This window comes from Ochotona curzoniae, unplaced genomic scaffold, assembly GCF_017591425.1.
Source record: "Ochotona curzoniae isolate NIBS_2020 unplaced genomic scaffold, NIBS_Ocur_1.0 scaffold_3223, whole genome shotgun sequence".
Lineage (NCBI taxonomy): Eukaryota > Metazoa > Chordata > Mammalia > Lagomorpha > Ochotonidae > Ochotona > Ochotona curzoniae.
This window is the reverse complement of record NW_024467108.1, coordinates 13094173-13110291: the sequence shown is the minus strand read 5'-3', so window position 1 is coordinate 13110291 and position 16119 is coordinate 13094173. Positions and strand designations below refer to the sequence as shown.

The window sequence follows — 16119 nt, the reverse complement described above, 5'->3', positions numbered from 1 at the left end:
TTTTTTTGTATTTCAGCTTTTTATTGCCTTGTAATTGTTTAAGTTCCAAACTTATATTTCACATGATAAATGAAAAACTTGTATTCATAATCTTACATACAGACTATTTCTAACATTTCATTTTCATTCGTATATTTACTTAAAATCAGTGTAACTTTAAGCCAGTTTCAGGTAGCTGAAGGGCCTTTATAAGTATCTGATATTGTCTGGACCCCAGGTATGCTGCAAACATAGTCTGGAGCATAATAGGAAATACCATCTTCCTAAAGACGGGCTTTGAAATTCTAATCCAGTAAGTGAAGATGTTTCCTTTCTCTGGCAGCAGAGCTGATTGATACCTGTAAAAAAAAATTTAAAAAAAAAAAAGAGAGACATCATTAAAAATGGTTGTTGTTTTAGGTGGCAAACCTTCCTGGAACACATTAATTTTAGAAACCTTAAGATAAAACCAGGTACAGATTAAGATAATTACCTCTAAATTTTATCTTTTTTTTTTTTTTTTTGATGCAGACTCTTAAGCAGAGTTTCTGTGCTAATAAATAGGCCATCTCTGCCTCCCCCTATCAAATATATTATTGAAAAGCAAGAACTCTGACCTGAGGTTCAACCCCCAGGTGTCCATATAATAATCAGTGTGGACCATGTCAAAATTAGGAGATAGGAACTTCTTCATGGAACCCTTAGCTCAAGTACTTAAGGCATACTTGCTACCTCTCAGGGTACCCAAAGGCTAGGATTAGGAATAGATCTGGGACTCAAATGCAGGCACTCTGATAAGGGGTGCAGGTATCCCTAGCAATGCCTTAACCACTGCACCAAACATCTATCCCTGTACTAAGGTTTTGTTTTGCTCCTTTCTCTAGGTCATCTGAATTGCCACATAGTAACTTGCTGAGCAAGAGTTCCCAAGAGAATAACCAGAATTATTTTGCAAGGGCACAGCCATTTTCTGACAATTTTTTTTTCCTATTCAAATACTCAGACTCATCTAAGAAAACTGTAGCTTTCATATTAGGCATAGTATTATTTTCAATCCTGTAGCAGGTGCTGAGTAAGTCTAAGCTATACATGAATAGCACAGAATGATAAAATTTTAGCGCTTTTCAAGTGCTTAAGTAAAATTCAGTTAAAACAACGTCTTAATAACTTCTATTCAAAAATGATTGTTACCTGTTCTAAATATTTGCTGTTGTAAGAATATAGAATAAGAATTCATAAGAATATCAAGAATCCCACTCACCTGGCTGCTAAGCCACCGTTCACAGGTATAGCTAAAAGAATAGGGTACAGGCCACCAAGAACAAGACCAACTAGTCCACCCCGTATTAAGGTACATGTTTCACAACTCAAAACACCTAGGAGATAAAATAATTAGCTCTGGAAGTGAAAGTCATGACAGCCAATCAAACATGATTTTTAAAAATGTGAAGTCCCTTAAATGTATCATGGATTTTATTTTCAGGTAGTAATCCAGGGAGTGGAATTCTGTACAGCATGTTAAAAGACAGAATTACATGTATGGGTAACCTAAAATCACCAGGAATAACTAAGCAAAGCAACCTAGATAAGAGCATCTTCCAGTTTATTCTGAAGTTTTATTTTTTATTAGAAAGTCAGATACACAGGAGGAGATACAGGAAGATCTTCCATCTGATGATTCACTCCCCAAGGGGCCACAATGGCTGGAGCTGAGCCAATCCAAAGCCAGGAGCCAGGAACATCTTCCAGATCTCCAGCATGCGTGCAGGGGTCCCAAGGCTGTCCATTATTACTTTCCCAGGCCACCAGCAGGGAGATGGAAAGCAGGGCAGCGGGATTAGAACCGGCAACCATGTGGTATCCTGGTGTGTGCAAGCCGAGGACTTTAACTACAAGGCTACTGTGCTGGGCCCCTCTGCGTTTGTTCTGAATCAACATCTGAGCTAATATTTTCACTTAATTTTTCAGTTCATTGGGCAAGAGGTTTCTTTTGACCATAAGAAGTTTTGTCATGCTGGTTATCAGAATTCAAACAAAATACTCAATTTACATAAACTTGGAGAAGTACTTAAAATAACTTAGATGACCATCCTCTCCAGTCCCATGTCAATATTTTAATATAACATCACTAAAGATTTTTGGGATTATACTCAGATAATTTAATATACATGGTAAATTTTCAAAAGGAAATCATGCCTCCTTTTATATACATACAGGTAGTACTTTAAGGGATTAGCTATGTAAGGGAGTATTAAAGTTATAAATAATATATATATAGATAAACTGATTAAAGTGAAACAGAATTTACCTGTACTTAAAGGGAAACTTACAAAACCTTTATAAGATACATGTGCTGTCAAAAATGGAATCACTGCCATTGGTAAGCCAGCAGCTATACGTGCACGAGTCACGTTCAAGACACGCCGAAAAAGACTGTTTGCTATTAGGCCAGAGAGAGCAGCATTAATTCCAACATATGTTGATCCATGTTCAAGCAGATTCCTAAGACGGTGAGAAAAAAATAGCTTTTTTTTTGGCTTTCCTGTATTTCTGAGCTGTAAATCACCATATATGCTAAAGAACTTCCCGGGACTATGGGAATAACTGCACAAAACATCTGTCACTTAAACTGTCATGGAAGCCAACCGTAAAAGATTGTTTTCTAGACACAGATTTTATTCTAAAGGGTTTTTTAATTTAGTCAACACTTAAAAATACTGTGGAACATTTAGATTTTTTGGTTTCACAAAGGATATTAATATAGAGATTTCCCTCCAACTATAGCAAGTAACAGCTTTTGAAGTTGTAATTTGGATAATTTCCCTCAGAGTTCCCATAATACCCATTAGGTATCTTTCTACCACAACACACTGCAAAGTGGTGCTATCTCAGAGTCACTGATTTGTAAGTTGGGCTTCCTCACCAGATTATAAACAACTTGAAGACAATGGACACAAAGATGTATTTATTTCAGTACTCCCTGACAGGATGCTTGGTTAGATCAGTATCGGGAGACTGAGAAGGTACTAAGATTTAAGTGATACTCTACACCAGAAACTTTACAACAACCCAATGATGAATAAATTTGTACTTTGAGTTTTGAAGCCAAAGTGTATAAAACCTTTTTATAACCATATTCTATGCTTCTTTATTTGGGATAGTCAGATTCCTAAGTTTAAGCCTGCCACTTAACTTTTTGTTACCACTTGCACAGTAATCTATAGCACAAATGCCCTCTCAAGTTTCTTGTTTTGTTTAAGGTGACTTTATACCTGCCACTTCACTGAGAACCTGTTACATATAGTATATTTGGTGCAAAAGACACGATAAATTATCTTTGAGTTTTCATAGTTGGATATGATTGCAGAATGAAGTCTGTAGGAGAACTTGGGAGGACAAGAGAGTAGCAGGTCAGGAACTTATGAGACATAGGGTAATATTTAGAGTGATTGGAACCTGCCAAACCATCACAGAAAGCAATAGGAAAGGCCTGTGTTTTCTGAGTGTTGGAGGGATGAGAAACTTAAGTCCTTTTAAAGTACGTTAAGTAAACTAAACAAGTAGTGCAACTGGAATTTAAATAGCAAATGTGGCTGTCTCCCAACTTGATCTCACACTGCAGGTATCACAAAGTTCTTATTAAAAAATTCCCATACAACCAGAAACATGAAACTAGACACATGAAATACAAGATTAAATATGTAATACATGGCAGTTAAACAGGATAAATGAAATTATAAGCCTGAAAAATTTATTAAAAGCATTTCATATACTTAAGAATATTTAAAAGTAATTACTAAGGATACCTGTTTAATAATGCAAGAAGGGATGAGGATTCAAAATAAACTGGAAATGAAGAGGACAATTAAGGATAAGGCAAGGTAACAAGCTGTTGCCATCTTCCTTGTTCAAGTGCCACTGCTTGAGAACCATTTATCACCTCTAAATTAAACCTTACTTTGCAATTCCTGCTTGTTCACCTCTTTCCTTCCTAATTTGGTAAAGGTCCTGTGACACTGCCTGCTTTCTTCAAAGTCTCTGCCATCTACAGTATTCCTTTTTAGTCTGATTGCCTCTCCCTATCTTCCTCTTCTAGAAATGGGAACACAGGTCCTTTTTTTGCTTTAAGGGATTTTTCTATTTTTATCTCCAGAAAAACATCTTACAAGGGGATGCAGGGATACAGGACTTTTAAAATCTCACCAGGTTCTTATCACTGCTCAAGGTTCATAGATCCTCCCTTACTGATAAGGTAAGTGGCACAGTTGTATTTCAGGTCCATTCTGTTTTCATCTTTATCTTATCCATCCTTCTGTTTGCACAAGTATTGCTATTCCAGCTGGTGTTCTTAATTCTTTTCTTTGCTAGCATATCCATTTCCAAAAATCAACTGGAATACTATTTAGAAATGTTAGCTGGATCACATTTTTTTGCTGCTTAAAATTCTTTCTGTTCCTTATTCCTGCTTCCCTTGCACTTCAGTAATGTTGGTTCCTTAAAGACAACAAACTCATTAAGTCTCAGATTTTCAGTATAAATGCAACCAAGTCAGACCTGCTTGACTGCCAGGAGGTATAAAAATACACTGTGGTAATGTCTTGTAGTTGCCTGTGTTATCTTCAAATAATAGTATGTTCTATATTTCTTAATAACCTTTAGCCATGATCACCTTTCTCTGACATTTCCTAACTAGCTACATGTGAATGAATTGAGAAAATGACAATTAAAAGGCTAGTTTAAAATTTTGGTATGTGATACCAAAATTTGTCCATTGACTCCATTAAGTAGCTATGTGATGTTAAGCAAAATTACTGATCTTTCTAGGGCCTTGGCTGCTTCACCAAGGCAAGGGAAGGGCTTAATTTCCTTCTGACATCCTATCCTTAAATCGGATAAAATCAAAATAATTATTCAGTGATGAAAAACCTGCCTAGCAAAAGATACCTTTAGATTAACAAGTGATCTTACCTTTCTGCTTCTGGAAGCTGGCTGATTTTTCTGGTTATGATATCCAAAGTTGTTAAGTTTGTTTTGACAGTACCTGGTTCATGATTTTCCATTTTGAGCCCTAAAAAATTATGAAAATAACATTTTTCAAAAATGCTGATCTATGGAAAACCAGAATTCAAAAAGCCTTCCACTTAACCATAAATATTTGATTTCAAAGAAGAGTACATTGAATTTATAATATGAAAAGCAAATGGATATTTACCACAGCAAAAAACAAACCACACCCCTTAAAGAAAGAGTGAAGCATAAGCCAGAACATGAGAAACTACATATTAGGCGTATAGGAAATATGCCAGCCAAGTGATATAACCTTAAAGAACTGAAGGTCCTGGGACTTTAACAGTATTTTTCATATTAACTGAAAAAAAAAAAATCATGATTTTTTTTTAACTAAAAGCCAAATTAAGAGTTTAAAGCAGATTGATACTCTTACAAAATTGTTCCTATGTTGAGCAGTGAGTGAAAACATTGTGGTGAAGAGTTTCCCAATTATCTTTATGCTAAAATTTTGGGTTCTTTTATTACCAAAAAGACAACTCATAATGATAATAAAAAACGATATTATTCACTGGCCATCCAGAAAAATCAATGAGTGCTCTGAGCATTTACAAAAACTGTTGCTAAAACTTTCCTCTTCAGCAGTATACTCTTACTTTGACTGAAATAGCTACCTCTTGGCTTTCATTCTCAGTGTTTCATTTTCAGGATCAAATGCATAAAGCCATACTTAACCTCCAATGACAATTCTTTAAAGAAATGCTTCAGGATCTTGATTCTTTCCTCACTGAGGGTTCTATGTTGTATAGTGGGCTAACCTGCTGCCTGTGACACTTGCATCCCTTGAGGATACCTGTTCAAGTCCTCAACTGCTCTGCTTCCAATTCAACTCCCTGCTAATGCCCCTAGGAAAGAAGTGAAGGGGGGTATGGCCCACATGCGTAGGCCCCTGCCACCCACATGGGAGACATATATGAAGATGACCCAGCACTGGCTATTATAGCCAGCTGGGGAGTGAACAGATGGATCTGAGATCTCTCTCAGTCTCTGTAACTCAGTAAGTCAATCTTTTAAAAAATTTCATTGAAACTAGCTGATCTGCGTATTACTGTTTTGGCATTTTTTCAAACGGAAAGAACTGCTCAACTTTAAATTTTCAGCCAGAATTGTGTAAGTCAAACCAGTTGCGTGAGTATGGTGTGGCTGTTGTTTCTGCTGTTGATTATTAGAACCATGAACAAGATTAATTTTTTTCCTTGCAGGTGGGTGGGTATAGTTTGCTATGGCAGGCTTCATTGTCAACATTATCTTCCTTAAAATCAGTTCTATCCATTTGTAAATTGCTGATTTTTTGTTTTTCCCATAAACTTTTCATGAAATGATTTTTATAACTGATTTTTGTTGTTACTCCAATTTTAGCAGAATTCATGTTGCTGTAATAGAATCTCTTTTTCAAACTGTGTACTCTTCTTGGTGTCTCAAACTAGATCCTGTTCAGATATGTTGGAACAAGTTAGTACAAGTTTATTTTGGTACCAAAAATTTTTCAAATATCTGCATTTTTTAAAAAAGATTCATTTATATTGGAAAGTCAGATATACAGAGAGGAGGAGAGACAGAAAGGAAGATCCCCTGTTCGATGACTAATTCTCCAAGTGGTCACAACTGTCAGAATTCAGCTGATCTGAAGCCAGGAGCCAGAAGCTTCTGGGTCTCCCCATGAGGATGCAGTGTCTCAGAGCTTTGGGCTGTCCTCAACTACTTTCCCAGACCACCAGCAGGGAGCTAGATGGGAAATGGGGCTCCAGGATTAGAACTGGCATGTGCAAAGTGAGGACTTAAGCCACTAGGTTACCACGTCAGGCCTCAAATATAAGCATTTTTTAAATTAAAAAAAACATACGTGTTATGTAGAAAGATACAGATATGTACCCCATGAACTTAACATCTATTTTTTAGGAATCTGAAAGGCAGACAGAGATGCTCCTGTTTACTGACTCACTCCCCAAATGCCTGAAATAGACAGGACTGGCCAGGCAGAAGCAGGAAGCTAGGAACTCAATCCAGGGCTTCTATGTGTGAGCAGGGACCCGAGTATTTGGGCCCTGCCTTCCAAGGTACACTTTAGCAGCAGATTAAACAGGAGTGGATACAGGACTTGAATCCAGGTACTTTAATAATGGGATGTCAATGTCACATGTTAACTGCTACACTAAGCACTCCTCTATGAACTTTGAAAAGATCCCTACTGCATATACATTTATACACAATTGTAACAAGGAAAAAGAAAGCAACTCAATGACAAAATAGACAAAAGATCTGTGCCTGCCTCAGAAAAAAAGGAAAGTTAGGCAACATGAAAATAGGTTCACTTTCATTATAATCAGGGAGTGCAGTACCAATAGAGGTCCACAGTAAGCAAAACCTAAAATCTGACCATTCCAGACACTGGTGAGAATGTATGGTAGTTACACCTTTAATGGTGCTGCTGGTAGAGGTGTAAATTGTACCAGAGTGGGGAAAGCACTTTGAAAAATAATTTGGTGGGGCCCACGCGGTGGCGCAGTGATTAAGGTCCTTGCCTTGCACGCCCAGGATCCCATATGGGCGCCGGTTCTAATCCCGGCAGCCCCGCTTCCCCTCCAGCTCCCTGCTTGTGGCCCAGGAAAGCAGTCGAGGCAGCCCAAGGCTTTGGGACCCTGAACCCGCGTGGCAGACCCGGAAGAGGCTCCTGGCTTTGGATTGGCATAGCATCGACCGTTGCGCTCACTTGAGGAGTGAATCATCGGACAGAAGATCTTCCTCTCTGTCTCTCCTCTCTGTATATCCGCCTTTCCAATAAAAATAAAATAAATCTTTAAAAAAAAAAAGAAAAATAATTTGGTGTTATTAGGTGGAAGACACACACTGGTAATTTCCACTTCTAGGTATACTCTACAGGAGGGTCAGCAAAATTCATCATGAGTATTCATTATATGATCAATTAACAGAATAGCTAATTTTATATATGCATATATAAATAAGGTCATATGCAAAGCATGAAAACACTTCATTTCCATATCTGCAATCATAACCTAATAATTACAATAAAGGTTTAGAAATTTAGTAATTGTCTTCCAGAACTCCAAATTTTAGCGTTTTGGCCGTGGCTAGAAACACATGAGACACACAATCCCTGCCATACAGTAGACTCTGAATGATTGATCCTTTGTACGAGTGTAGTACTCAGACTCGGTACGTATAAAGTGCATATTTATCTACGGAATAAGAGAAATTACTCTTAAAATGTCCAGCCCAGTGCTCTGCATACTGATGTGCTTCCAAATTCTACGAAATAGCCATTTCTAAAGTGAGTTAACAGTCGTCCTTATTAATTAAGTTCTGACTCTGCAGCTCGTTTGCAGCGTTGTATCTCCGTTATTAACAGTAAATGCCAATCTAAGATCATGCCACTTTATAACACTACAAACACTTCAAACGGCGTTTGCACTTGCCATCACACTTGTTGGAAAGCGCGGGCATAAACAGTATGTGAAGCAGAAATTCAATCTGGCCAAAGTCACCGTGTAATTTGGCTGCAAGTTTAATCACCTGAAATTAATCAACGGCATTTCTGTTTTTTACGTTGACTTGGTTCAAATACAAAGGTTTTTCTGGGCGAAAACCCCTGTGGGGCCACCCCCCTCTCCTCCCAGGTCTCACGTCCTCGTGGCGAGGGACAATTTTGTCACTGCACCATGCTTCTAACGCCAGGACATTCCCTTGGTCTGTTTCCCCGAATTTCCAGTACCTTACGCTCGCCCTCGCCCAGCAGCAGCTGCCGTCCCGGGTCTTCTTCAATCCCGCCGAGGCTCACGCCGTAACCTTTGCGGAACGCTCCAGCGCAGCCATCTTTAGCCGTCACGTGACTGCGCCGCGCGGAATGGCGGCCCCTGATTGGGCTGCCGGGCAGGAACGGCGTCCTGTTCAGGGGAGGCGCTAGGCGGTAGCCCCGTGAGGTGTGGCTAGCGGCACAGGTACTTAATTTCTCTCCAATCCTCCCCACTAATATAGAACCTTTAGAAAAAGGTTGATATATACACGTTGGGAGACCCTAAATATTGGGAGACCCTAAATATGCTTCCCCTGTTTTTAAAAAAAAAACTGAAAACGACTGAGGGGCCACGGAATTGAGCTTCCGGGACTGTGGAGCCTACCTCATGTTGTTGGCGTGTACTGTATGACAACTGCACAGCTCTTACCAATACGATGGGTATTGAGGTTTATTTTTTAAAAGGGGGTGAGAGAGAGGAGTGGAGATTTTTTTCTGAGAATGTTTTCTGCAGTCTTTGACCCCCGGGTCCCTGTGCCCTGTAGATATGGTAGACTGTCTCAGCATAATGTAAACAGTCCAAGTGCAGGAACTTGTCTTTCTGGTGGTTGCTAGTGCCTTCTAGAGTACTGCTTGACGGAAAGATTTGGTAAACGTGGGCGAAGAGAACATGTTAATGAGAGCAAGGTAACCTTAGGGTCTCCATCAGTCAGGGCAATTGAGTACTAAAGGCTTGAGTGAAACACTTTGAAGACTTTTGCCTCAGCATCTTTTCTCGTCTGTAAAACAAGAGTAGAAATAACAGTCATCCATCATTTTGTAACATGGTGTGGAATCTATAAAATTACTTAGCCAAAGGTGCTTTGAAAATCGAGCTTCATCAAAGGGGTAAGTGGTATTCAGGATAAGTGAGAAACCCTCATAAGCAAGGTGGAGAACACCTAAACCTCATCAGCTGAGAGAAATTCAGCTGATAATAAACCCACTGATAACAAAGCCTCTCTATTAACCAGGGAGGAATCAGAATGGCTCCTAGAATCCCACGGAAAAAATTTATGCCTTGTCGCAAAGCTTTTGAGGTAAATGCAGCAAATGTTTGAGAAAACCGACTTGTAAGAACCTGTTGCTGGTAACAGGAATAAACTCTGGACAATAGGGATATTTTATGAAGGTACTCGAAAACAGCAAAATCTGTTTAGAAAATTCCCTAACATTTTTGGCTAATTTTGTAACTGCCCATGTGTGGTATGATATCCTTAGGAAACCTGGTGGACAGCTATCTGTGGGAGACTGACAAAGCGGAAGTGGTATTATAGCAGCTCATTAACGCTGGGAGAAAGTGTTTTATGTAAAACCCATTACATAAACAGAGTAAAAACTTTGGCAATTTTTAAAGTAAAAACAATGTCCAAAGATTAAAGCTTATGCCTGAGAATTCAGTGCAAAGCCAATCTGGTCAGTAATACAAATTTTAAAAAATAAATAAAAAAGAATACATGAAAAGAGTGGAAACCAAAGTATAAAATACAAAACCAAAATTGATAAACTTGGAGTTGTGTGGAGTAGAGAAAAAGGGGTGGTAGTGGGGGAGGGGAAGCTGACAGTCAAGCAGGACCCTCAGTGTAAATTTCAGGAGGATGAGAAAATATTGTGCTTTTATGGGCATCTTATTTATGAATCAGAGTGTATAAGTTAAACAAGTACAAACAAGTTAAATGTTTTGTATTTCATGGTGGTTGAAATAAAGACTGGAATGAATGGATTCCAGAGATCATAATACTCAAATATATGAGTACCAATCTTCACAAAAAATGAGAACTTTCAAAGCCAATCAGGGGCACTAGGTGGAGGAGGTGAGAGGGACTGCTCTAGGAAAGAAGATGTCTGGTCTGCAACAGAAAAATGTGGAAATGAAGACAAAAAAGAACGGAAAGCACCTGGAAGTGGAGGTTGTAGCACTAGCGCTGAGACACAGCCTGTTTAGATGAAAAGGGTCTGCGTGGGTTCTACTGCTGAAGAAACATGCATTAAAGGCTCCTGAAGAGCGAAAACGATGGCTGGCTGATGATTAGAGCTTAGATACCAAATAAAAACAACTCTTTTATCTTTCTGCTAAGACTATGGATTCCGTTCTGGAAGATTATGTAATGTGTAGGAAATAGGAAAATGCAGATTACAAGGGGGATGCTGATTATGAAATTGTGGCAGGGATAAAAGAATATTGTAATGCTGGGCACTCTGCTGCTCTATAAAGTGGAGAGAACAAGATATGCTGAAATCTCTTCTCTCTGTCATTCCCTATCCCTCTCTCTATGTGTGTGTCAGAGAGAATCTTCGATTCACTGGTTCACTCACCAAATGACCACTTGAAGTCAGGAGTGTGCGACTCCATCTGAGTCTCTCATGTGAGTGCAGGGGCCCAAGCACTTGGGACACCTTCCACTGCTCTTCTAGGCACATTAACAGTGATACTGGATTGGAAGTAGAGAGGCAGGTATGCCAGTATTGCAGGTGGCAGCTTAACCCATGCCACAATGTGGGCTCCAATAGCTCCAGAAAGAATCTCACTTGACTGTGACATATTACTTTCTATTTTGTATTGTTGTTAAGAGTTTTTGCCTCCATGTTCATGAAATATATTGTGTTGCTATTTCTTTCCTTGTGATGTTTTACCTGGATTTGATTGCTGGATTTAGGAAAAGAATCATTAAATGTTCCCTTGATATTGTTTGTTCCTTAAATGGTATGAATTATCAGTAAAGACTTATGCATCTATAGTTTTTCTTGAGAGAATATTAACTGCAAATACCTGCTATAAATGTATGACTATTTTGATTAATTTTATTTTGAAGTGAACTTTATATGTCTTTATAAGTCTTCATGAGAAAAAATGAAATATCTGTTTCATACAAATTCTTAAATTTATTACTATGAAATGTTCAAAATATTTCCTCTGGATTCTTTTTGATATCGGAATATGTCTCTTGATATTGGTCACTTATTGGTATTTTGTTTAGGATTTTTTCATCAATAATTATTGAAACTATTGGACTATAATTTTTTTCATTCAAGACTCTTAGAAATATTCTTATATCCTTAGTTGTGGTGTCATAGTAATCCGGGACTCTGGTTTTTTTTAATTTCATCATTAACTTTTTCACTGTCTATAGGTTTGTCATAGTTTTTTTTTTTTTTAAGATTTTTTTAAAATAGGAAATGAAGATACACAGAGAGGAAAGAGATAGAGATCTTCAGTCTGCTGGGTCACTTCCCAAGTGGCCACAACAGCCAGGCACATTCTTCTGGGTCTCCCACACAGGTGCAGGGTCCCAAGGCTTTGGGCTGTCCTCGACTGCTTTCCCAGGCCACAAGCAGGGAGCTGGAAGGGATGTGGAACAGCCAGGACACAAACTGGCACCCAGTTGGGATGCTGGTGCATGCAAGGCGAGAACTTTAGCCACTAGACTATTGTGCCAGGCCTGGTCTATTATAGTTTTATGATTATATTTCCTTGAACTTTATAAGATCCAGAACACACTTTTTTTCCTTTTTAAAAGATTTATTTATTTTTATTGGAAAGATATACAGAGAGGAGGAAAGACAGAGAGGAAGATCCCCTGTGTTATGACCAAGTGACCACAATTGCTAGAACTGAGCCAATCTGAAGCCAGAAGCCAGGAACTTCTTCTAGAACTTCCAGGTGAGCGCAGGGCTTTGGGCCATCCTTGACTGCCTTCCCAGGCCACAGGCAAGGAGCTGGATGGAAAGGTGGACAGCTGGGACAGGAACCAGTGCCCACATGGGATCCCAGTGCGTGCAAGGTGTGGACTTTAGCCGCCAGGCAACCACGCCAGGCCTCTGCACACACTTCTGAGAATTTCTCCATTTCTTCTAGGTTATTAAATCTGTTGAAATATAATTCTTAATAATCTTTAATACTTTTTTGAGTAATCTGTTTAAAGTTCCCAGCTTAATTTTTAATTTTCATTATTTGACTATTTTTTCTTAATCTGGGTAAAGGCTCTTCAGTTCATCTTAGAAGAAGCTTAATATTTTTTGTTCTCTGATTCATTTATTATGGCTAAAATTTTATTTTTCTCTTTTCTGCTAATTTGGAGTTTAGTGTATTTTTCTGTATTTTCTTGCAGAGTTAAATTGGGTTGTTAGTTTGAGAGTTTCTTGTAAGAATTTACTACCATAGAGGCCAGTGCAATGGTGTAGCAAGCTGCCTTCAGTGTCAGCATCATAAATGGGCACTAATTCTAGTCCTGGCCGCTCCACTTGCAATCCAGCTCCCTCTTATGACCTGGGAAAACAGCGAAGGATGGCGCAAGTTCTTGGACCCTGCACTCACATAGGAGACCTGGAAGAAGCTCCTGGCTCCTGGATTTGGATTGGCTTAGCAGCATCCATAGTAGCCATTTGGGGAGTAAATCAGTGGAGGGAGGATCTCTTTCTTACCCTGCCTTTAAATATAAATAAATACATCTTTAAAGAGAATAATTTATCACTGTAATCTTCCTGCTTAATACTGTTTTTATTGATACTATATGGGATGCTGGTGTTAGCAGGTGAAGGATTAGCCTGTTAAGCCACAAGGCTGGCCCATCTTTCTCTTTCTCCTTTTAAAAGTTATTTACGTATTTGAAAGAATTTTAGAGAGAGATAGAGAGACAAAGATGAGAGACAAAGAGGACATTCAGCTATTACAAATTTATCCTTAGACACTTTAAGAACCAGATGGGAGTAAACTATATTCAGAATACTAAGAGAAAAATAACTGCCATCCAAGAATAGTGTATTTGGGGCCAGTGTTGTGATGAAGCAGATAAAGCCTGCAATGCTAGTATCCTTTATGGGTGTCAGTTCATGTCACAGCTTGTTGACTTCTGATTTAGCTCCTTATTGATAGGCAGGAACAAGCAGCAGGAGAGAATTCACATGTGTTGGCCTCTACTACCTCTCTGGAATACCTGGAAGAACTGGCTCCTGGCTTTGTCTTAAGCAAGCCCTGGCCATTAAGAACATCTGAGGTGTTGATTAGTAGATAAAAGATCTCTGTATCTTTCCATCTCTCTAATACAGAATAATTCACTTTCAGTCCAAATGACATTAACTTTTGAGATTGAGCCAGTTTAGGAGACTGGAACTCAATCCTGGTCAGTTCTGTGAGTGATAGAGACCCAACTACTTGGAGTTACTTGCTGCCACCCATGGTGCACATTAATAGGAATCTAGAATTGGAAGCAGAGCAGGACTCAAGTTCAGGTACTCTGATATGGGATGAAAGTGACCCTAGCAGAGTTTGCTGCTCATCCCTTGTTATAACAATTCTATGAAGCTATAATATGTGCTGTTCTACTTGATGTCTTCACAAACCCTTAGACTCTTAATTTTTCTCATTCTTTTTTAATTTTGCTGATCTGCCTCAATAACCTTGATAGTTTTTCAGTTTGCTGATTCTTTGTTCTGTTTTTGCAATTTTGCTTGTTTCCCAGTTTAATTATTGTTTTCTTCAGTTTCAGAATTTGTTTCTTCATAGTTACTGTCTCTGCTGATATTCTTCTTTAATTCATTGATTATCTGATTTTGTTTACTCAGCCTTTTCAATTCATTGAGCATTTCTTTGGCAATAATTTTTACTGGTAACTCATATATCAATTTTTGGGGTGTTGGAATATGGGGATTTCATTTCTTCCTTTAGAAAAAAATGTCATGTATCAGCCACTTGGCTCAGTAGCCTTGCGGCTAAAGCCCTCACGTTGCCCGTGCTGGGAACCCATATGGGCTTCAGTTCCTGTCCCAGCTGCCCTGCTTTCCTTCTACTTCCTGCTTATGGCCTGGGAAAGCAGAGGAGAACACCCAAAGCCTTGGGACCCTTCACTGCGTGGGAGACCAGGAATAAGTTTCTGGCTCCTGGCTTTGGATTGGTTCAGTTCCAGCCACTGTGGTCATGTGGGAAGTAAACCAGCGGACAGGGATCTTCTTCTCTGTCTTTCCTCCTCTCTGTATATCTGAGTTTCCAGTAAAAATAAATAAATCTTAAGAAAAAAAAATGTCATGTATCTTTGTATCTTTGTATGTCCTTGCTTTTGATTTTGATATTTGAGGAGTCGACTACTCCCAGATTTTGTGGTCTGGATACCTATTGGAGATCTTTCATTATTGTATTCATATTCTGGAGACTTCTGAATCCGTTTTTTGGGATTGCACCTCTCCAGATTTGTAAAGGTCTCTGAGTTTTTGTGTAGGAGGAGCTCCCTCTGCTGTTTGTGGTAATGTGGCCTCTGGTTATTTACCTAAGGAATGCTCCACAAACACTGGTGTGTGCTGATTGGCTTTGTTCTCAGCAATTTCATCTTGGCACTCTTTTAATTTAAGATTTATCTATTTAGTTTGAAAGAGTTACAGAGAGAGAAGGAAAGAGATATTTTTCATCTGCTGGTTCACTCTCCAGATAGCTACCACAGACAGAGCTGGGCCAGGCTGAAGTTATATGGGATGCTGGTGCTTGGAGTTGAAGGATTAGGCAATTTAGCTGTTGTGCCCGCCCCCTAAAACATTATTCTTTTTTTTAAAATTTAAAATAAAAATAACAGAGTGCGATATGATGCTTTAATATATGCATGCAATATGAAATGATTGTCAATGATTTATTCATCATGTCACATATGTATCATTTTCTGTGGTAAGAACTTTGGTAATTTACTTTTTTTAAAAAGTTTTATTCATTTTTATTACAAAGTCAGAGGAGAGGAGGAGAGACAGAGAAGAAGATCTTCCATCCTATGATTCACTCCCCAAGTGAGCCGCAACGGCCGGTGCTGTGCAGATCCGAAGCTAGGAACCAGGAACTTCTTCCGGGTATCCCACACAGGTGCAGGGTCCCAAGGCTTTGGGCCATCCTCGACTGCTTTCCCAGGCCACAAACAGGTAGCTGGATGGGAAGTGGAGCTGCCGGGATTAGAATTGGCACCCATATGGGATCCCGGGGCATTCAAGGCGAGGACTTTAGCCACTAGGCCACGCTGCAGGGCCCGGTAATTTACTCTTAGCAACTAAAAATATTCAATATTTTGTTAAGCTTAGTCATCCTTTTATGCACCAGATCTCACAAATGTATTACTCATGGTTAACTTTTTATGCTTTGATTGTATCTCACTACCTCCCAAACTTCCATAACCATTGCTTTAATCACTTCTGAGAGCTCAGTTGTTTTAGATTCCACATATATATGAAATCATTTGGTATTTATCTTCTTTGCCTGGCTTATTTTTTCATGTTGTCACAAATAACAGAATTTGCTTCTTTTAAAAGGCTAG

General features: G+C 38.9%; 1 protein-coding gene and 1 pseudogene across 1 annotated transcript; one reads left to right on the top strand and one right to left on the bottom strand.

Moving 5' to 3' along the window:
- Positions 1-8910, bottom strand: TMEM126A (transmembrane protein 126A). Its single transcript, XM_040963918.1, has 5 exons — positions 8777-8910; positions 4948-5047; positions 2288-2481; positions 1241-1355; positions 1-338 (listed from the first exon to the last, which is right to left on the bottom strand). The coding sequence occupies exons 2-5, from the start codon at positions 5037-5039 to the stop codon at positions 146-148; spliced, it is 594 nt and encodes a 197-aa protein (XP_040819852.1). The 5' UTR covers positions 5040-5047; positions 8777-8910; the 3' UTR covers positions 1-145.
- Positions 8911-9467: 557 nt separating this feature from the next.
- On the top strand, positions 9468-12700 carry LOC121145319 (annotated as a pseudogene).
- Positions 12701-16119: the final 3419 nt, after the last annotated feature.

What these genes read in the sequence shown, in the direction of transcription:
- TMEM126A (XM_040963918.1), bottom strand. Translation starts at nt 5,039, where the DNA reads ATGGAAAATCATGAACCAGGTACTGTCAAAACAAACTTAACAACTTTG. An exon ending in AAGTTTCCCTTTAAGTACAG is followed by an intron (nt 1,356 to 2,287) that starts GTAAATTCTGTT and finishes TTTATCTCCTAG; the next exon opens with GTGTTTTGAGTTGTGAAACA. An exon ending in AACGGTGGCTTAGCAGCCAG is followed by an intron (nt 339 to 1,240) that starts GTGAGTGGGATT and finishes TTTTTTTTACAG; the next exon opens with GTATCAATCAGCTCTGCTGC.